Source organism: Lucilia cuprina, chromosome 2 (assembly GCF_022045245.1).
Source record: "Lucilia cuprina isolate Lc7/37 chromosome 2, ASM2204524v1, whole genome shotgun sequence".
Taxonomy (NCBI): Eukaryota; Metazoa; Arthropoda; class Insecta; order Diptera; family Calliphoridae; genus Lucilia; species Lucilia cuprina.
In genome coordinates this window covers 52,954,016-52,977,426 of record NC_060950.1, presented here as the reverse complement: position 1 = coordinate 52,977,426, position 23,411 = coordinate 52,954,016, and the positions used below count along the sequence as shown (strand labels likewise).

The following is a 23,411-nucleotide window of genomic DNA, read 5'->3' as shown; positions in this document are numbered from 1 at the left end:
CAATGAATGACCACGCTACGTGCTAGTTGTGGAATAGGCTAGGGGTTCTGCAATAAGGTTATAGACTTAATATTATTCTGCCTTTATATGATCCTTTTTAACTTGCATTTTGTACATAGAAATTTTGCAGACTAAAGTCCTCAAAATTCTCGTTGACAGCTTCTCCGATATTCCAGGAACGAATTATTGTTAAATTTTATGAATGTTTGAACAGTCCTCAAGGTAGTATTTTGGTAGCTTAATTGAGAATTAACAGAGTTTAAAAATAAGCAAGCCAACAAGAACAATATTTTGTTTATTATTATCTCTCAGGTTGCCCAATGGGTTGCTCGAACTATTAACCACAATTTACTAACTACAGAACTCTATGCTAGTTATATAGTTTAGGTATATCAGCGCACTACACAAGATTACTGTCATGTTCATTAGGAAACTTTTTTTGGGAAACTTTTGATTTTTGTGTGTGAGATAAAGAGAAAGAAATATCAACCATCTCTTTCTCTCACACACAAAATCAAAAGTTTATCAACAAAAGTTTCCCAGTGTGAACCAGGTCTAACGAAATTTGCCGTTCATAATAGACCTGGTACACACTAGGAAACTTTGTTTGGGAAACATTTGATTTTTGTGTGTGAGAGAAAGAGATGGTTGATATTTCTTTCTCTTACACAGAAAAATCAAAAGTTTCCTAGTGTGAACCAGGTCATACCAAGTTTTATATCAGTTACATTGACTACTGGTAAGACCTGGTTCACACTGGGAAACTTTTGTTGAGAAACTTTTGAATTTGTGTGTGAGAGAAAGAGAGGTTGATATTTCTTTCTCTCACACACAAAAATCAAAAGTTTCCCAAAAAAAGTTTCCGTATACAAAATATCGGCATATTTTAGTGGAATTGGATGGAAAGTACTATTTCAAATAATTTTCAGTTTCGGCAGTAATCGGAACTTAATAATTCGCTTAGTTTCTGTTAAGTCTATTGCGTACTTTATATTTTGCGAGTTTTTAAAGTCTGGCCTAAAGTATTATGGGTCGTTCATCGAAAGCAACTGTATCTTAGAATCTATCAAAATGAAAACCCATAGTTTCTGAATCAAATATTTCTAGGTATAGACATTAAGGACCAATATTTAGGTGAAGTATTAAGGATTAAATTAAAATTAGTCTTAGAAAGTTGTTCAAGCGCAAGAAATGCAAAAGTGTAAACAGCTGCTGAAAAAAAAATAAATACAATTTTTATTAAAATAAACATTAAAATGTTTGATTTATCGATTATCATCAATTATAGAGACATCACAATCAATATATTTTCTTGTTTTAAATTTAATTTTTTTATTAATTTTCATATTACATTTACAATTGTCTTCTCCTTTTTAATAAAACATGTTTTGATAACAAACAGTGAGGTTTTCTGTTGTTTTGTATGGCAACACTGCAAAGTTTAATCTTTTACTCAAAAACATCAAAGCGAATTAACATCAGAATTAATTTAGTTTTAGATTAACTAATCTGCATTTGATTGTCAACTCAAAAACCTGCTCTAAGGAAACTTCAAAAGAGAATTAAGAAAAAGTTTCCTAGTGTGGACCAGGTCTGAGATGTTTTTTTTTAAAGCAATTGGCTGGAGTTATGTAAACAAAAACAACATTTTATTCTTTTTAATGGTTCCGTGAAACTTTTAATGGATTCATATAATTTGTTTAAGTTTCCAGAAATTTTCATATAAATGTACATGATTTTCAAACTTTTTTAAACAAAATCCATAGAACTTCATTTTAGAATTTATTTTTATTTTTTTAACAAGCTTAACTTTAATTTCAAATTTTATATAAATTTTTTATTTGTCTGTAACAAACATAAAAATTACTCAGAAAATACTCAAAAATGACTATAGTATTATTCGGAAATAACTCAAAAACGACTAGTTATTTGGCTCATTAATGACTCAAAAAAGATTAAAAAACAAGTAAGAAGTTATAGTCGGGTGATGCCGACCAAATAATACCCTACACCTGTTACTGTTTAATAAAACTGTGGATATTTAAGTGAAATTTTGATGGGGGCTTTTTAGAGGGGCTAGGGTCAAATGAGGCCCTATAATTATAAAGTTCATCAGGGTCTTCAAGACTAGTATAGAACTTTGTTTTGCAGTCTTTTGTCGAGAGACGAGTATATTAAACATAATTATGAACTTAAAACCCCTATTTGGCGGGTTCAGTTCTATGAAATAATGGACCGATGTTAACTATTTTCAATAGGCTTCGTCTACAGTACCATAAAAGATCATGAAATGATGGACCGATGTTAACTATTTTCAATAGGCTTCGTCTACAGTACCATAAAAGATCATGTGCTAAATTTCATTGAATTATCCCTTAAAATTGCGACGTGTAGTTGATTATAAGTTTTACAAGTTCTACAGTTAGGGGGCTAGGTGAAATAATGGACCAATGTTAATAATTTTCAATAGATTTCGTCTAATGTATAATAGAAGATCATGTGCCAAATTTCATTGAATTATCTCAAAAATTGCGACCTGTAGTTTGATAACAATGTTTACAAGACCGGGGTACAGTTGTATGGGGGCCAGGTGAAATAATGGACCGATCTTAACCATTTTTAATAGGGTTCGTCCCTGGAACAATAGAAGATCATGTACCAAATTTCATTCTTATTATTATCTTCAAAATTGCGGCCTGTAGTTTGATTACAAGGTTTACATGGACGGACAGACGGACGGACATAGCTAAATCGACTCAGAAAATGATTCTGAGCCGATTGGTATACTATAAGGTCTGGGGTTCATAAATGTCTCATTTAGAAGAGTCACGGGTAGGGTACCATTTTCGCCCGACGAATGTATCATTTATAATCAAAAAAGAAGCGCATATATGATCATTTTAATCGTGCAGAGGAGTCATAAATGACTCGAATGTGATCAAAAATGCTAGCTGGGATATTAGATCCGAAAAGTATTTATCTTATAATGTTAGTTTAATATGTCCCACATTTTTGGTTATTACAAGTTTAAAACAAATTATAATGACGCTATTTTTTGTTTTTTGTTCCTCACTGTAGTACAGGATTTTGTAATACAAATTAGTAGAAATTTCTTACACATGTACATAAATTTCAAATTAAATCACTGTTAATAATAAATATTGGTATACTTTTGTTGTAAATAAATAAATATTTCTCTAAACAAATGAAATTTATTGATGCTATTTAACTCTTAAAAGATCAACAAATAAAGAAATTATTTCTAAGATTCATAGAATTATCTAACCATGAAACATTTTTTTCTGAAGTTAAACATAAATTTAGTGCGAAATATTTTGGTTTGTCCTGAGCAATTTGACAAATAAGCTTTAAAATCGGGTAAATCGATTTATGATTTATGTATTTCCGTTATTTGTAAAATCATGTAAATATTAAGAAAATAAACAACTTGTGCATTAATTTGAAAATATTTATTTATTAACAAGTGAAACTGTTAATAATTCTCTATGCACTATACATATTTAATGATAACGCCACTATTCAAATAACTGTAAAATATGTTTTTATATAAAAAGTACCCACCTACCTATCATACCAATTTCATCCACATTTTTTTATACCCACCATTAAAAATGATGAGGGGTATATTGATTTTGTCATTCCGTTTGTAACACATCGAAATATTGGTCAAAGATCCATAAAAGTATATATATTCCTGGTCCTTATTAAATTCTAAGACAATCTAGCCATGTCCGTCCGTCTGTCTGATGAAATCACGATAGGGACCACACAAGAAACGCTAGACAGTTGAAATTTTGCATAAATATTCTCTATTGCTAAGGTTTGTTTGGTATTGAAAATGGGTCCACTTTTTAGGATAGCCCCCATACAAGTGGACCTTCTGAAAACTGCTTTAACGGGCATAACTGCTTTAGAAGTACGAGTATATTGATGAAATTCGACATAATTTTTTGAGGATCAGTCCATAATTGACCCTACCCCCCATATAATGTCCCCTTCAAAAAATTACTTTAACACTCATTACTGGCCCAAAAATGCAAGTATAGCAATGGAATTCGGTACAAGTAAGTTTCTTACAAACCAAAACCTTTTAACCAATTTTTGTTAGGATCTGCCCATAAAAGACCCTACTTCAAAAAATGACTAACACTCATTACTGGCCCAAAAATGGGGATGAATTGTTTAAGGATCGGTCCATAAATGACCCTACCCCCCATATAAGGTCCCCTTCAAAAAAATTTCTTTAACAGTCATAACTAGCCCAAAAATGAGTGTATAGCAATGAAATTCGGTATATGTAAGTTTCTTACGAACCAAAACCTTTAAACCAATTTTAACCATTTAACCATTTTTTTTAAGGATCGACCCTTTAATGACCCATTCTAAAAATGACTTTACTGGCTAAAATATACGAATATAGCAATACAATTTAATACAATTAAGTTCCTAGCAAGATAAAATCTCTTTACCAACATTTCCCTATTGGGTGCACTTTAGGAAATGGCTTTAATGCTCATTAATGTCTTAAGCTACACACGTAGCTTTTGATACGAGCCAAAACCTCTGTATCATTTTTTTTGGATCGACCCATATAAGGCCGCCCTCTGCAAATGACTATAATGCTCATTACTGGCTTAAAAATATGAATGTACTGACGAAATTTGACACACATTAGTTTAATGCTATCCAATATCTCTCCAACAAATTTAGGAAGGATCGGTCCATAATTAGTCCTACCGCTAGTACAAGGTTTCCTTCAGAATATTACTTTAACGCTCATTATTGGTTAAAAAATGCGAGTATAGCGAGCCAAAATCTCTCTACCAAATTGTATGTGGATCGATTTATAATTGACCTTACCCCCCATATAAGGTCACCTTCAGAAAATTACTTAAACGATCATTACTAGTACAGCGCTAATCTTCAGAAAATTATTCATACTCTCACGGTCTAAAAATTGAACTAAAATAATTGGTTTTTAAAAATGTATATTTTGTTGTTCAAAAGAGCTCGGTCCATAACTGACTTAAGACATATTCCAAATATCACCCTGATGTTTATAATGGAGCATTCCTTTTACGGCATACGGTTTGATGGTGGGTATATGAAATTCGGCACAGCCAAATACAAAGCTCCTTCTTGTTTCGTTTTCGCAATGTATTTACAAAAAGTTTCGTTATCTTTGATCTAAAAATTGTGTAAATCAAAAAAGAAATTCTAGCAAATATTCTTAATTTAATCTTATTTACAAACATTTTGCACAATAAATGAAAATAATAACGTACATTTTATTTATGCTTTATTTGTTAGTTTAACGCGTAATTCTTTATAAATAGCGGTGATATTGTGACGTGAAATAGGGGTTTATACCGACATAAGTACATAGTTTGATATTATACACCCAAAAACCTAACTGGTTTTATAACCAAACATTTTTGGAAATCTGTTCATCAATCAAGCATTAGCATGAAAGGGCATTACTGCATCTGATGCACAGTATATTAAAAAATGCAACACATAAATGAATTTACGAAGAACTTAATACATTTGAATCTTATTCATTCCCTCTTAATATATGATATATTTCTTAAGAAGCCCAATGACATCTTATAGCCCTGATTCGCCATAGTCTTTATTCACCAATTAAATAAATATTTTACTACAGTTTATCATAAAGGGTTGTAAAATTATATTATGTAAATTACAAAAGAAAAGACAAACTTTATATATTGTCACCTAAAATGCAAAAAATGTGTAAAAGTCGTGATACACGGTTGTCAGATATTACAACGTTGTAAGTAAAATGATCAGAAAATGTCTAATATTGGTCTGAACTTACAACTATTCTTTTGCAACGTTGTCAGAAAAAGCATTACCAAAAAAATTGCAAGACAAATTTTGTAAGTTGACAGTATTATTAGACAATTTCTGCACATTTTACTGCCAACGTTGTAAGATCGTACAACGGTGTATACATACTTAGCATAACAACCAAAAATTTTAAGATTGAAATTTTGATTGAATATGATGCACAGCTCTAAAATATACATATATTGTCAGAAATTTTCAGAACTCTATTTTCAAAAACTCAGACTTTATTAAAGAAATTAAAAAAGGCGTTATAGACAATTTTGGGCAGAATTTTCGAATTAAAATATTTTTTTTGTGTTTTAATATAATATAATAATTAAAATAATATATTCTGGAAAGGCACTTCCATATTATTTGGACCGATTTTATAGAAATTAATTATACTCAATATCTTACTGTTTTCAAATTTTAAAGTTTATATCTATATTTTATATTAATATATGAAACTAGTGTTCAACATAAAGTCTAATATATGGCATAAGTTCAATAATGGATCCATTCTGAAAGAACTTGATAATACTTATTACATCGAACTTTATCATAATCTCGATATTAATACGAGATTTTTCCACATCTGACTGATTTTTAAAAGAGGTGCTACCTTGACGCATGTGTTCAATTACAGACTAAACTAAACAGGATTTGAGAGATGTATTAATTTCTTAAAATAAATTTTATTTTAATTTAATTTTATTCAAACAATTTTTTAAAATTAAACTAGTTTTTAATACCGTATAGTAGAGTTAATTGTGGACCTGGTGTTCATACAATTCGAAAGATATAGCTCACATAAAACATGTCTTAGTTCCATTTTATCACGATTCAAATTTTTTGTAAGTCAATTATAAATGTTAAGGGTGATATGGGCTGAGGTCAAATGGTCATATTCATATTAAATTTAATAAAGAATTGATTCAATTTCTGACAGGGAACTAGAGTCAAATTTGAACTAATCTTAATGTCTTAGTTCCACTTTATTATAAATGTTTAAGGTGATATGGGCTGAGGAACTAGAGTCAAATTTGAACTAATCTTAATGATACTTTACAGAATGATTCTTGACCAATATAGGAGGCTTATGTTGAATTTGTTCACGATCGTTTCATAGTAAACGTACTTTCTAGCAATCAAATATTTTCTGGACTTTCGAGAAGTTTTGATGTAATTATAAACCGATATTAGCCATAAATACTAAAGCCTTGTTAGACCCTTTTGATTTTAGGTATCCCACGCAACTTACAGAAGAATCTGAAATATTCATAGCAGATACAGAAGAAACACTGCCGTGAAAAAAACAAGAGTAATTCTGGAACAAGATCGGAATGGAGCAACAGGCCTATTGCCTACTGGTCACGTATAGACTGTGCCATCTCTAACGAATGTCCTGTATGTGATCAAGGTCCCCTCATGGCATCCGTTACATATTCAACTGCTTAGTCAATCCTACTTTACTTTGTTCAGTGGTTTCATGGATGCCACCAGTTGAGATAGTCAAATTTTTAGCCTAGACATTGATGTGGAAACCCCACTCCTCCAGCTAAGATTATTGTATAGTTTTAGATGTTACAACAACAAAATAACATGCTTTTCGTTCATTATATATTTTAAATCTATATCTATACATATCTGCTGTAAATAATAAATTTAGGCTTAGCTTGTTCTTTTACTTCTGAGTTCTTTATCATATTGAAACCTAAAAGAAGAATATAAATTAAGCATGGGAGACAACATAGCACCTTCCTTATATGAAACTAATTGGATTTTCTGTAGATTTTTTTGCAGAAGTTTTACAATTATGAAACCTGAAGAAAATCTTTAAATTTTTGGCTCATAATAGTGTTTCGTGTGTGAAGAACACCAGCACCTTCAGCCTGCACGTTCTTCTTTGTAATTAAGACATTCTAAGCTTCAGATCGTTTTCTTCAAGATGTCATGCTGTGTGTATGGTGTAGTAATCCAAACTTGTTTCCACGAAATCCGCTACAAAGATTAATACTCAAATAATATTCTTTCATCAAACCATGTTCATCCACTAAAGCTTCGGTTTGTTTACAATTGAATACAATCCCATTGTATTCAATTGTAAACAAACTTTTAAAAAGTGGCAATCCATCAATACTAATATCCAACTACAAACTACTTTAATAATCTCATATTTTGAGTCAATATGGAAAGACTTTCCAAGTGCGACTGTTCAACAAGGTGTGAACCAGGTCTTAGACCTGGTTAGTACTGGGAAACTTTAGCTGATAAACTTTTGATTTTGTGTGTGAGAGAAAGAGATGGTTGATATTTATTTCTCTCACACACAAAAATCAAAAGTTTCCCAAAAAAAGTTTCCTAGTGTGAACCAGGACTTATTCTTCTCATTCGAGCAACAACAAATCAATGCAATTAACACGTACTTTCTGCAACAAATGTTTCTATGTGTGGACATTAAGGAAACTTCAAAAGAGAATTAAGGAACAGTTTCCTGCCGGTCCACACTAGGAAACTTTTGATTTTGCGTGAGAGAGAAAGAATATCATTCATCTCTCTCGCGGTACGGAGTTTCTCGTAATCGGGAACTTGTTTTGTTTTGTTATTCTTCTCATTCGTACAACAACAAATCAATGCAATTAATACGTAGTTTCTGAAACAAAAGTTTCTATGTGTGGACATTAAGTAAACTTCAAAAGAGAATTAAGAAAAAGTTTCTCAACAAAAGTTTCCTAGTGCGGACCAGGTCTTCTCAAACAAATTAAAACTCCACCAAATTAGTTAGACCTGGTTCACACTAGGAAACTTTTTTGGGAAACTTTTGATTTTTGTGTGTGAGAGAAAGAGAAGGAAATATCAATCATCTCTTTCTCTCACACAAAAATCAAAAGTTTCTCAACAAAAGATTCCCCGTAAGAACCAGGTCTTAGGGTTACTGGGTATAAAAATCGTCAAGAAAAGGTTTTATTAAAGATACTGACCAGTCGTAATTCAGGTCTGAGTTGGGGAACAACTCTCGCGTCATCGCGATTATTTCTTAAACGCGTTCAGGCTTGTGTTTGTTGCCTGGCTTTCGACAGTTTTGCGTCTCGCTCGCACTGGTGTAATGTATTACTTCATATAACTGTTCAAAGTTATATGTTGTCTACATTAACCTCGTGCTTTCGTATTACCTCAAGTGAGGTTATGTTTTATTGGTGGAGACCATAGAATACTCAAACGTTTTTAACTGGTGGAGACCATAAAATACTCACGATATAACCTGGTGGAGACCATTTAAACTCAAATATATACTGGTGGAGACCATTAATACTTTTGATGAAATCAAGTCCGGATGCTCCAACTTCCTATATGAAGGTATAGGTCGGTTGGTGGGGTTTTCTCTGGACAAACGTGTGATAACCTGGCAATATGAGTGCTTGATGCACCGCCATCCTAATCAAAACCCAAAAAAAAAGATACTGACGATTTTCGCAATAGCCGTAGCTTATTTGATCCCTATACACATTCCCCTTCAGATAATAAAATTCTGCATAAATAACTTTTATTTATATGCAAATTCCACGGAAAGCAAAATTTAAATCTAATTACGGTCATCCATATATTTATCGCTTTGTAGATCCTTTAAGTATGTATTTTGTTATTTAGTATTTTTAACTAAATACATACAGTCTGCGCGAAAATTATAGATTCGCTCTAAGAACTTTTCAAATCATTTTCTCAATATCTTAAGTAGAAAGTATTTCGCGGTCATAAATATTAAATAATAACAGATTAGCTGTTTACTAACTGTCACACCTGCTTTCAAAGGATATTTTTAAAAATTTCCAAGTATTGTGGCAAATCAGAGTTAATTAATATTTAATGGATATTAAAACAGGTAAAAAGGTGATTAAGCCTTGTAAAATATGTGGCAAGAATTTTCAGGTATAGACTACTGGAAGATATTTAAAGGTGACAATGTGCGAAAATAATTTAGTTTATTCTCAAGCTTACTGTGATTAAGACGACAATGGAACTCTCAATATTTAAAATATTTTCAGTTTCATTAATTATATTTAATAGTTTACAAATTAGCTTTTGTGCTCCAAGTAAAAATCAAGAAAGGTAAAACATCTAGTTATCATAAATACGAATATTATATAATATTTTTCATTTTAGATCTTTAGCAGATAATTATACAGTATTGACAGATGATGTTAAATGGTTTTTTCGTGGTGTGAGTAATATAGCCGGTACAGTGGAACAAATGCTGCCAAATATTACAGCAAACGATGTAAAAACAAGGTAAAATATAAGAAAAATCAAAAATTAACTTCAATATATAAATTTATTCTTTTGTTTTATTTACAGAACATTTTCTGAAAACACTCGAGTAACATTTTTATTGGGTCTACGACATTTACTGGTGGGTATTCGAGAAATATCTATGACATTTGAACAAAGCTTCAAGACAGATCATATCAAGCAGCTGCATCAATTGTAAGTTAAAAATTTTTAAATGCAATTCAAATTCAAGTTTTCATAATTTATTTATTTTCAGAAAAAATGCTACCAATTTTGTTAACGAAATGGTCAGCGCCATGAAAATGTGGTTCAGTCAAATAAGGGCTCTGGTAGTGCATTTGGTAAATCTCTATAACCGCTATATACCAGAAGTACTCTTTGGTAAATGTATAGGAAATTATTTAATTACACAATATCCTGATCGTTCCTATTATGAATATCCTTTCATAATTCTATCGGAAATGTATACAAATGTTATGACAACAACAACCCCAACCAATAATACGGAATCCACAACTGAATTGCCCACATTTGATGGTGATTTAAATATGGAACAAAATGAAATATCTCATTCTGATATAGATGATTATAAAACATCTTCTTATGGTTTAAAAACTTCTCGTCAATTAGCCTCTACCTCCACAGAGACCCCATCAAATTCCGAAAGCTTTTTCGATTTTAGTTCAGTTTTGAATGATAACAAGGATAAGATAATTGAAAATGCTGTAAACCAACAGTCGTGGCAGATTTGTTTGAAATTGTATACGGCTGAAAGTATTTCACGCTCCCTGAAAAGTTACTTTTTAGGTTTATAAAACTTTGTAAGAAATCTATGTATTTGGTGGTATTATTAAAATTCTTTTTAAAACAAAAGTAAAGTATGTTTTATTAAAAAATTATAAATATGTTCGGTCTCCTTTTAATTTCAATGATAACACTTCAGGCCACACACAAGTGTCTTAACAGCAACAAAACCAATATCAGCGAATGACAGTTCCGACAGTAAGCACATCTACTGTTGAACTGAAAATTATTTAAAAGAGTACTTTAACCTGGTCCAACACCAGGTTCTCTTTTCAATTTCTCTTAATGTCAACACATAGACCTGGTTCTTATTAATAAGTACGTAGTATTTGAAACAAAAGTTTTTATCACCTGGTTCACACTAGGAACCTCTTTCTCTCACATACAAAATCAAAAGTTTCTCAATGATATTCTTTCTCTTTCCTTGTGTGGACCGGCACTTTTCACCCAATTCCAATAAAACATCGAAATTTTGTATCTAACGCATATTTCGACCACTTTAGTCGAAAAAGACTTTCGTGTACCGTCTTTCAGAAGAAGTAACCGGATCTTGTTAAGGACGGTTCACACACGGAAACTTTTGATTTGTGTGTGTTAGAGAAGGAGATATCAACAATATTTTTCTCTCACACTTAGAAAATTTTGTTTCAGAAACTACGTGTTTATTGCATTGATTTGTTGTACGAATGAAAAGAATAACAAAACAAAGCAAAGTTTTCGAGAACGGGAAACTCCGTACCGCGAGAGAGATGAATGATATTCTTTTTTTTCTCTCTAACGTAAAATCAAAAGTTTCCCAAAAAAAAGTTTCCTAGTGTGGACCGGCAGACATAAAATCAAAAGTTTCCCTGTCACTTATTTAAAGAGATATTTAAAACTGATAAATATTTTTTTCCAATCTTGGCCAAAGAAATGCCTGTAATGGAAAAACGTTTTGAAGGAAAAAATATATAAAGCAATGGTTTCAGAATAAATTAATGAGTTACAATAGCCAATTAACTCGTTTCGGCAACTCATTCGTAATTCGTTTTGATAGTTTATTATTTTGTTGTGAATCACGAATAATTGGATTGAAAAACTTTCGATAACATCGTCTCCAATTAGATTATGTAGAAAGAAGATGATCACAATCCCGATTGATAGCTCAAGGGCTACCAATGAAAATAACACATTAAAAAAACAAATTTTTAAATGATATTTAATATATGCATTCTTTAGACTGATAATAAAGAGGATTACCACGCATACATATACACTTATGATTAGAAGATAAAATAACACCAAATATGATAGATAATATAGTATGTGCAGAAAATTCAGACCCTAAGAAAGGTCTACTGCTTAAGCAGTCGTATAGCTTTCTATATTTTTTTTAAATGATTCAAAAAAAAAGCACGTTGCATTAGATCATACCAAAAGAGGTAAGAACGAATTTAAAGCGAAAAACCAGCAAAAAGACATGTATTTTGTGTGTTGGCAATTTGTGTTGTAAATAAAAGCTAAAAAATCGATAACAAATATTCACAATTTCAAAAATATACCAGATCGAGAATTGGTCAAACATTTTTTAAATAAATTTTCTTTTTACTAATGAAAACTTAAGGTTTTAGCAAAAGACTATCTTAAAGTAAGATTTTAATAAAATTTAAATTTTTCATTAGTTAAAAATGTTGAAATATACAGTGAATCAATTAAGTAATTTGCATATGTAAAATTTTATAAATTTTAAGAAAAAACTTTATCTGAACAGTTATTTATAGCAAAATAAAGCAATTTGTTTGTTGTATTTTTTAAAGAATATTTTATATATTAATTTTCTACCATAAAAAGTAAAATTGTGATATTAATTAACGAGATTTTTGATAAAATGTGAACGTACTGTTAATTTTCTAGGTCTTTAGTTTTTTAGGTTTTTTGTTATTTTTTAATATTGCTGCATTATTTTATAAAATTTAATATTTTTATTACTCCTAAGTATATATTAGAATAACATTTTTTAGATATTTAAGTGGCGGAACGACTAAATTTTGACATTTATTAACCGAACATTAAATCTATCGTTTCTTTGATTAAATTTCGAAAATAATAAATAATCTTGAATTGGATACATGATATATTAGATAATCAATGGATTTGGACCAAGAAAAAAAATTTATTGAGGTATAAATATATATAATATAACAAAAATAATCTTGGTTTTTGGTAATTTTGTATTGATAAACAAAAACTACATTACGGAAACCCCATCTATTTGGGGAGTACTGTGTAAATTTTATTTAGAATTGTAGAATATTGATTCTTATTCAATAAATCTAACACTAAGTATCATCCTAGCCACTCTAAGTATGGGGACATCATTATGTATCACTATAGAACTATTACATGCTAAAATCCTCATATTTTAAATGCTTTATTTTATGAATAAGATACAGTAGACATATTAGGAACTGGATAATTATTCTTGGTTTGGGTTCTAAATATTTATAAGTGTATGTATTAGCTGAAAATTTTTGCTTTTGTTGACCTTAGGGTATGATAACCATCTCTATTTTAAAATATCTAAATTAGGTATTTTACCTGTACTACACGACAGTTTACTTTACATTGGTTCCAAGCATTCTTAGGTCTGTTTAGAGGTTTAAATTAGAACATAGTGTTCCTCCTAGTTCGTATATAGATTTTGGAGAAGATAAATCAGGAGTCCAATGGTTTTCCATGGATACAAGGCCCTCCCTTTGGCAGTTAAAGATTTTGAAGCACCACTCAGTGTGTTTTTTCTAATAATTCTTGGGATCATTTCATCAATTACTCTATTAAATATTTTTCAATGTTATTGATTAAGCATCTCATAATTATATTTCATTGATTTACACTTGTTCTAGAAATCTAAACTAATTTTTTATATCGAAATTGCCTCATTATTATCCTTTAAACATTTTTAAGGCATTTTTACACAATGAGGATATGATTTTTGCGAATTACAATTGAAAAATACTTAACACTCGTCCTTTCAACAATAAATTCCAAAAAGGAATTAAAACATAATTTGAAAAAAACCCAACAATATTAATTGAAATTCTCAATATGCAAAATACTTTATTGACATGGAAATTCTGATTAAGAATAATAAAATACAACAACAAATGCACCAAAATTTGTATTTTAATATTTTTTTCTTGGTTTTCCCATTTTACACAATCTCTATTTTTAATTGGAAAACATAAATTTACTTTTTACATGTTTTTTCCAATGTTATTTATGAACAAAAATCTAAATTCTCTTAAAAAAAAGGTAGGTAAAAAACTTAGCTGATTCACTGTATATAAAATTTCGTTTATAATATATTTACATTTATTTATATTAACTGCTATAGAAATTTTATATAAGTAGAAAACGAGGAAAAATATATAATAAGCATGCCTATGTAAAAAGACTTGCAAAAAATATTTTTAAGAAGGACGAAACTGAAAATGGCTTCATTAGACCATACGAATTTGATTTATATTGGAGAAAATGTGAATCATTTTATTCAAACAAACATAGCATTGCAAAATTATTTAATCTATGATGGCCTGAATATATTAAAACATCAGGCGGGTTTTCAGTTAGTAAGTATACATTACATTACGAATTTGATGTTATTTCTTTAAACAAATAAAATTTTACTTTTTATCCTTAATGTTTCAATGTTCATAGACATCCCGGCAAGAAAGAGCAACCTAAGTGGTGGACCAAGGAACTTAGAATTCAAAGGACGACTACTGTTGGAAGACTGTTTAATAGGTCCATGGTCAAGAAATTGACTAGGTCAACTATAAAATGTGTTTTAATAAGTACAAAGGTAATTTAAAAGAGCAAAAGGAATTCATGGACTCAGTATTGTGTAATCATTGACAATATGCCGGATGGCATATTTCCAGCTCTATCTCTTCTGCTAAAACTCAAGACGTGGAGGGAGGTTATGGTTATTTTCATACCCAAGCCGGTAAGGCAAGCCACTTAAAGCCAAAGAATTTTAGACCCATCAGACTATCTTCTTTTCTATTGGAACAATTTCACCTCATAAGTGTCGCTCAGCATGCCTACCTTAAGGGTAAATCAGTTGAGAGTGCACTACATGAGAATAGGGACTATACTCTTGCCCCGTTTTTTGAAGCTTTGAATAACATAAAGATTGTGGCGATTAGGGATTCGTTTATAGAGCTTGGAGTTCAGGACTTCCTTGTGGATAGTTCGCTTGCTTAGCAGCACCCGTGCCAGTGTTTATATCGATGCCAGTGTTTATATTATATGATATCAACATAAAACGGTCCTCCAGACTCCCTGACGAATGTAGTGTCTTCCAAGCAGATATCCTAGCGATCAGGAAAGCGTAGTAGTGACTGACAAGCTGCTCTCAGAGCATTAGCTTTTCACACGGTTCACTTGTGCCTGGTTGTAGATTGTAGAAACTTTATGATTATATTTGTCATTAGATTGTGTATGGTAATGAGGTTGCAAACGGACTTGGACTTATAGGACTAGATAAACGCAGTCTAAGAATTCTGATAGGGATGCGAACTGTTCAGTTAGGGCCTTTGTCAGTAAGTGGGACTATTGTAGGTAATGTGAAGATGAGGAGGAAGTGCAGTCGATCGAGCATGTACATAATTTGCAAATGTCTAAGGATACGGAGTATCAGGTTAAAATTACGGGTCTTGGCCCTCGCTGTTCTACTGGGCTTTATATGGGGACAAATATCATCTCTCTTATCTCTTTATCTCTTCATTGACTAGTTAATTATATCCATCTTTTTATCAGCTTTCTTCTGTTTTTACTTGTAGTGTTTTACTTTTGTTTTCTCTGTGTTTGTATCCTCACTCTTTGAAGGTAATTACAATGTCCCTTGAGGTCTCCGAGTGGATATGCACCGTTCTTTATGGTTCTTAACCTAACCTAGGTACGTTTGCGTTTCAGGTGGAGATATATTCATATAATTATTTGCAGATCGACATTGATTTTTATTAAAATCAGATTGATAAATCGCTTTATTAAAGATGGTCACAACTTAGTGACAAGATGATTTCTGTATTAAAAACAAAAATATGAAATGCGTCGGTTTCAAAACAATTGCAAAATTTCAGAGTACCAGGCCCACATTCAAAATAAGTGTTAAAAGTCGCATACCTTAGAAACTGCAAGAGTTAAAGTTCTCAAATGGGCGGAATGTATGAAGAACTTTAACATCCTTGTAAACAATACGGGCCGTTGCACCTCCTATATGAATAAAAAACCAAAAATCATTGTTTATCTGGGAAACTAATAGAGATAGCTTCATCTCATAACAGGATCACTGAGAATAACATCGACTAAATCTCTATTCGAACTACTGAACTGGATTCCAACTGATCTGTTGGCCAAAAAATGTACATGAACTCACAAGCCAATCGGTCATGATATCTATTCTCCCGAATAATATAGATTACTGCACTCCAAAACCCTTCTTCCAAAGGAACTTCGGATACATTATCTCCAAAAACTCAGCTTTAGAGAAAGACAGCTCCCCTAAAACCCTCTCGGTGTACACGAACAGTTCCAAGAAAGGGGAGCGAGTGTGGGCATTTTGACCCATAAATTTGGTACTAAAATAAATTTTAGGATACAAAAAGAATGTAGCCCATTACAGGCTGACCTACAGCATCAAAATGGCTTTGGTACTACTGAATATTTAATAAAGATATTAAAATTTGTACTGATGCCGGATATCCTTAAACAGAATGGCGAGGCATTAAACAATCGTACTCAAATGGGTGCGGATACACGGGGATTTGATTGGCAACTGTGTGTCTGATAAATTTCAAAAAAGGAGCCTTATTATCCAATAGTGACATAGACAATTTCTGCGGCATACCGCTAAATGACTAAGGAATTAATAGAAAAATAGTTCTATGAACTCTCCCAGACGAGATGACGAAATGAGCCAACTTGTATCATCACCAGGAAGATATGGTCAAATTTGTATCGTCCCAATCTCAGCAATCTTTTTGCTGCTACCACAGAACACGGTTTATTTGAAACCATGCAAAAAGACTTTGTATACCACACAACGACTTCTGTAGAAGCTGTCAGGACGAGGAAGAATCTGTTGAATATCTTCTCTGCCAATGCTCTGCGTTAGCATACTATCGTTTCGAATTTTTAAGAAAACGAATATTAGATGACTTGTCGAAATCAGCCAATCTAAGATGGTAAAATATAAACGCATTCATCAGGCACAACAAGTGGTTCTAAACGCTCCCACGACAATCGGTTCTTCGCACCAGAACGACTCGGAGTTCAACGAACAACGATCAAGGATTGTCAACCTAGCCACACTAACTTTACACGTGTTGCTGCTACAACAACAACTTTTTCTAAATACCACCTGAATAAGCAAACTTGTAGCATTTATAATAGTCCATAAGGATGGAAATCTTTTTAATTTACTATACTTCTATCTCTGCTCACTCTCATAATAACTCTTTCTCTTAGTTTCTAAACTTTACTCCTCATCTCTTTTCTCACTTAACCCTAAAGCGTATTTCCCCTTTCTATCTCTCTTTGCTTTTCATTTCTTTACAGGTATCACAAAGGGACCAACAGCATCCAAGCGTGCGTCTTTTGCAGCAATCACATAATTGGATACTTCCTAAGGGGGTTACTCTTAAATACGATTCGATAGAAAAACTTTTCGAATTTGTATTTTAAATATATTGTGTTTCGAAAACTTTTTCATTCGAATCGAAATACGGAGTAACCCCTCTCTATAGTAGGAAAGCATAACACATAAATTAATTTGTGAATTATGGTGCTCATTGTACAATATCTAAATGTTATAAAATTATAATTTTTTCTTGATTTAAATTTTATATTTAAAATTCAACTTTTATTTTCTATTAATAAGTAAGATATCTTAAATATAATATAAAAAAATAATTATATGTTTTAAACCTGAAAAAAAATCAAAGGACTATAAAAATTAACCTAATATAATTGTTTCACTATAAAAAGGATTGCAAGAAAATAATAATTTGTGATATAGGAAGGACATAAGGTATTTAAAGCACTTCAAGTATGGTAAATTCAAAAGTATAATTGAACACAAAAACATGTTTAATTATACAAAATTTTGCCATAACGGAAAACAATTACAATTATTTAACTTAAAAGTATGATTTTGTTTCAAAAAGATAATTAAGAATTTAGAATTAATTTAATAAAATTAATAAAATATGTATAAAAGTGAAAGATAAATAAAATTTGAATTGTAACAATAATTACGATGACACTTTAATGCGACTAAGATGGGTAAAGTGAGGTACAACCTCGGCTACCCATTCCGGTGAAATCTCTGTTATTTGACGCAAGAAATTACGTTCGGTGAGCACGATTTCAGAGAAAATTATATATTCCGGACGATATTTACCATGAAATACACTAGAAGGATGAATTTTGGCACGTTGACGACCGGTTATGGTCAAATAGAAATTGTCACGCTGTAATTCGGCAATATTATCGAATAGGCCAACTAGTAAACATTTGCGTACTTGATCGAAATTATTGCCACAGCTATTGACTTGCAGAGCCAAACGTTCAACAATTTCCAAAAGTTGGCTGCGTACTTCACGGGCGTACATAAGATTACGGGTATTTAGGAAATTGTCATGACACCATAACTGTAAAATTAAAAAAGATTTAAGTAAAGTACTTTTAAAGATGTATAAATATTTGTTATACTTTAATTTTTTCAGTCTTTTGAAATGCACTAAAAACATTCAGCAGCGTTAGGTGATCACCATGTTTGGATTGAAATTTGGCATGAGCCAATGCGGCTTGTTCACGTTTTTCTGCACTCGAAATGAATACATTTTCACCGGAAAGTACCGCCACCAAGCTTAACATCTCTTCCATACAACCAAATTGTGGAGCTGCCAATAATAATTTACTGTACTGAGGATCCAAAGGAAATTGAGCCATTTGCCGACCCAATGGCGTTAGCTCTGGCACAGTGGCAGCATTACGTACAGCACCCAAAGACTCAAGCTTTCGATAAGCAGTATCCATGGCTTCGGGTGAAGGTCTATCTAGGAAATCAAAACTTTTGCAATCGATACCTAATGCCAATAGATTTAAAACAGTAGAACAAATATTGCTACGCAATATTTCGGGTTTTGGCATTTTTTCAAATCCATTCATTTCGTTTTGTGTATAGGTACGATAACATGTACCGGGTGCATCGCGACCAGCACGACCACAACGTTGCCATGCTTGTGCTTGGGATATGCGAACTACTCTTAGAACATCTAGACCCGTACTGGGAGTATAAATGCGACGTTTTACAAAACCTGCATCGATGACACAACGTATACCGGGTATGGTGACAGATGTCTCAGCGATATTTGTAGCTAAAACAATTTTACGAGCATTAGCTGGAGCTGGCAAAAAACATTCAAGCTGTTTATTTTGTGGCAATTGAGAATAGAGTGGAAATACTCTTACGCCGGCAATATTGCTGAGATTGGTCTAGAAAAAAAGGATAATTTAAATAGATTAGTTATAATCAATAATTGAATTACAAAAAACAAAATTATTAAAAAAAAAACATTAAATTTTAGAACTTGTTAGTGTGCTACACTAACGTGGAAGTCGTGGGTTTTATTCCCACATAAGGCTTTAATAATGAAGCCTACAATAGACCCGATATGATAAATTTTCAAAATCATTCTGTGGAACATTGAACAGTGTAAATTTTAGTTCCTAACAAGTTCATAATCCGAAACAACGACAGAGTGTCACTGTAATTTAATTTCGAACAAATAATGATTAAGTTATTACTTCAAAACATACCTTTGCAATTTGACGTATTTGTTGAGCCATTGCTTCGATTTCTTCTTGACCAGTTAGGAAAATCAATACATCATGACTATTAAAAAAAGAAATTAAATAATTTAATAAAACAATTTCAGCAAATAATAGAAATTCCACTTACTTAGCTGGTGTATTACGATGAATATCGAATAGTGTTACAAGTGTAGCATGCAAATAGTCTGACTGTGATTCTTTGGCATGCATAACCTTAACAGGATGTGTACGACCTTCCAAGTACATACCCTTAACACCAAAATAACGACCAAAGTGATCAATATCCATGGTGGCCGAAGTGACTATTACCTTTAGGGGTGTCAAACTGCGCAATCTACGTTGTCTTTGAGCTTCCTTAACAACACCGAAGAGGACATCAGTACTAACAGTACGTTCGTGAGCCTCATCTAACATTATGACCGTATAGTTGCGTAGTAAACGATCTGCTAAAGCTTCACGCATTAGAAAACCATCAGTCATGAAACGTATACGTGTCTTTGGTGTTGTACAATCTTCAAAACGCACCGTATAGCCAACCAATTCTCCCAACTGACAGTGCTGCTCTTGAGCTACACGTTTAGCCACTGTTATGGCTGCCACACGACGTGGCTGTGTTACCGCAATCATACCTTTATTACCAAAGCCAGCGCCCAGTAAAAACTGTGGTAATTGTGTTGTTTTGCCAGAACCTGTCTCACCCATTATCAGCAGTATATCAGATTTATGCATTTCTTGTACCAAACGTTTACGGCAATTTGTCACTGGTAATGCTTGACGCTGTTGCTCCAATTGTAATTTTGTTGGTGTTAATTTTGCCGATGTTTGCTGTGTTTGTTGTGCCGCACCAGTAGTCTTATTATTGGTCGCTGTCTGACCATTTGTATTGGCAGACTTGAAAATTTTCCCAGTACCATTTTCAGCACCTGGACTTTGAAGTTTTCTTTTCAACGGTATTATACCACTGCGCACATTAGAACCGAATGTTTTTAAGGGCGATTTACTCGGTAATGTATATTTGGACTCCATTTCTATAAGGCTGGAGTTTCCTAATTTAGTTTTATTTGTGGAAAATTTACTTTAATTGAGAGACATAAACAAACACGTGAACAAGCCAAAGAAAATTTAAATAAAATATATTGACGTTTCACTTGAGTATATGTGAGAGAATGTTTGTATGTCAAAATATCAGCTGGGTGAAACTACAGCACAGGGTGACACATATTTAATCAAATTCAGCGTTAGTGATGGTAGTGCAACGATAATTTGGACTTTAGAAATTGATATTTTTAAATTTAAATCAAAATTGTAACTGCTAAATACATATATTAATAGTTTGAAGTCCGAAAAAACATAATGTCACATAATGAAAGAATGTTAATATGCCATAATGTCTGCATGTTGTTATTGTTTTATGAACAAAAAAGTAAGAATTTACAGTTGAGCATGGCCGACTAGTGAGTATGTTAAAAAGGTGATTTGTTGAAAGACGTTTATATTGGGAAGGGTTTTAGATTTATATGTATTTGAGTTATTAGTGAAGAATTTCTTTGTGATATTATTGTTTAGTCCGTGGAGTCAAGTGTTCGTTAATGAATCAAGAGTAGAGTGTGTGCCAAAAATGCAAAATATCTTAAAAAAAGCGTGTGTAGTGTTTTATGGTTTTTAGAAGTAAAATTATCGTCTATAAATTTTGAAAAAATATTTTGTACTCTTCTTTTAAAAAAAAATTTTGAAATTTTTTAAAAGCTAAAAAGCAAGTACTTTCATAATAAATTTTTTGTAAGTAACTAATAGATTACTTTAAAGTAATGCATTGAAAAGTAAATTGTTGAGGGAGTACATTATCATGTTTTTGCTGGGTTGGTTTTGTGTTGTTCAGTTGTACTAAGTAATGCATTAAATTGCTGCAATCGATATGCAAAAAAGTCAGCTTAATCGCCATTTAGAGATAAAATAAAATAATTCTGTTACTTTTAAGCGGTTTGTCCATTTATAAAGATTCTTGTGGGTGGTTAAAACTTGAGCAAGAATTGCAAGCAATTAAACAGCTAATGCAAAAAAAAAAAAAAATATTACAATTTTTTTTAAAAATAAACATTAAAATGTTTGATTTTGGGGTGCCACGCCCTCTGCTGATAGAAAGTCGCCCTTTTTCCTTAAATAATCATATTATTATGTTCTATTATGTCAACAAATGTCGGCAAAACTTAGTATTATAGAACTTAGTCATTTAGCCCTATCCCCCATACAAGCTCCTTTCAGATGAAATGACGTGAATGTCAAAGTTGACATATAAACATTAATAAAACTTTTAAATTTTACATAAATAACTTTGAAATAGAAGTGAATTCATCTACCAACATTTATAAGGATAGGCCCATATTTTGCCCTACTCCCTTTTGAGCCCTTTTGTAAAAATCTCTTTTTTTGCCAAAAATAAGTAAAAATATTCCCGAATAACGTTAAAAAACAAATCAAATGCGTTACTTTTTTAAATAATTTCCATTTTTAACATACTGACTGGTGTAGGGTATCATATGGTCGGCTATGCCCGACTATACATCATACTTGTTTTCATACGGAGGGTGCCACGCCAAAAATACAAAAATATTTGTATGGATGACAAAGTTGTCCATACACTTGCAGTTTGTGAGATATGCGACTTTTAACACTTATTTTGAATGTGGGCGTGGCACGTCGCCCACTTGGAATTTTGAAGTAAAAAGTAGTCAATAGTTCCTTCCAGACAAACAGGAAGGCATTGAAAATTTCTCAAAAATCGGTTCAGCCGTTTAGCTATCTATAAAGTCCAAACATACAAACACACATTAATTTTTATACAGATAGATAGATAGATAGATAGATAGATAGATAGATAGATAGATAAATAGATTTACAATTGTCTTCTTCTTTTTTATAAAACATACGTTGTTTTGATAACAAACGATGACGGGTTCTGTTCTTTTGCTTGGCAAAACTGCGAAGTTTATTCTTGTACCTACTTAAAAACATCAAAGGGGATTAACACAGAATCAATTTATTTTTAGATTAACTTATCAGATTATTAATTGGCATTGGATTGACAACTCAAAAACCTACACTTAGTGTCTGCGTTTACATCGCTTGTGTTTCCCCCATTCTTTCTATTAGACTGCATTAAAACCCCTATTCTTAAATAAGAATTTCAAACAAAGCAATTAATTCCAACAAATAGAAACTATTTTATTTAATTAAAAAAGTGAATTTTACCTGAAAAATGTTAATTTCATTAAACTATATGACATTTAAATAAGTACAATAGTTCAATTTAATGTTGAAATGCACTTTAACAGAATTAGCGTTTGCGCAACTATCTTTAAACGTTAAATTTATCACTAGCAAAATTATGGGGATTAACGTTATTCCGAAGAGAGATCACATGAGTGCATATGAGTGTTTTCGTTTGGGGGGAACTTTTCTTAAAGTTTTTATAAGAACAGACTAAAACATTGTTGTTGTTGTTTTCATAGTTCCTACAATTATTTCCGTTTACAACAAAATTCATTCATAAACATAAACAAATGTGCAGA

The 23,411-nt window shown here is 31.8% G+C and overlaps 2 protein-coding genes across 2 annotated transcripts; one reads left to right on the top strand and one right to left on the bottom strand.

The window, feature by feature from the left end:
* The first annotated feature begins 9,824 nt into the window (after positions 1–9,824).
* On the top strand, positions 9,825–11,048 carry LOC111680914. Its single transcript, XM_023442624.2, has 4 exons — positions 9,825–9,978; positions 10,033–10,158; positions 10,225–10,353; positions 10,415–11,048. Exons 1-4 carry the CDS (start codon positions 9,884–9,886, stop codon positions 10,971–10,973), a joined length of 909 nt encoding a protein of 302 aa, XP_023298392.2. The 5' UTR covers positions 9,825–9,883; the 3' UTR covers positions 10,974–11,048.
* Positions 11,049–17,856: 6,808 nt separating this feature from the next.
* On the bottom strand, positions 17,857–20,983 carry LOC111680905 (ATP-dependent RNA helicase DHX33). The gene is made up of 4 exons (XM_023442613.2): positions 19,970–20,983; positions 19,828–19,903; positions 18,718–19,503; positions 17,857–18,656 (listed from the first exon to the last, which is right to left on the bottom strand). Exons 1-4 carry the CDS (start codon positions 20,866–20,868, stop codon positions 18,258–18,260), a joined length of 2,160 nt encoding a protein of 719 aa, XP_023298381.2. The 5' UTR covers positions 20,869–20,983; the 3' UTR covers positions 17,857–18,257.
* Positions 20,984–23,411: the final 2,428 nt, after the last annotated feature.

Coding starts and splice junctions, on each gene's coding strand:
- LOC111680905 (XM_023442613.2), bottom strand. CDS start 20,868: ATGGAGTCCAAATATACATTACCGAGTAAATCGCCCTTAAAAACATTC. Junction 19,904..19,969: donor CATCGTAATACACCAGCTAA/GTAAGTGGAATT, acceptor TTTTTTTAATAG/TCATGATGTATTGATTTTCC. Junction 18,657..18,717: donor AAAAGACTGAAAAAATTAAA/GTATAACAAATA, acceptor TTAATTTTACAG/TTATGGTGTCATGACAATTT.
- LOC111680914 (XM_023442624.2), top strand. CDS start 9,884: ATGGAACTCTCAATATTTAAAATATTTTCAGTTTCATTAATTATATTT. Junction 9,979..10,032: donor CCAAGTAAAAATCAAGAAAG/GTAAAACATCTA, acceptor TTTTCATTTTAG/ATCTTTAGCAGATAATTATA. Junction 10,159..10,224: donor GCAAACGATGTAAAAACAAG/GTAAAATATAAG, acceptor TTTTATTTACAG/AACATTTTCTGAAAACACTC.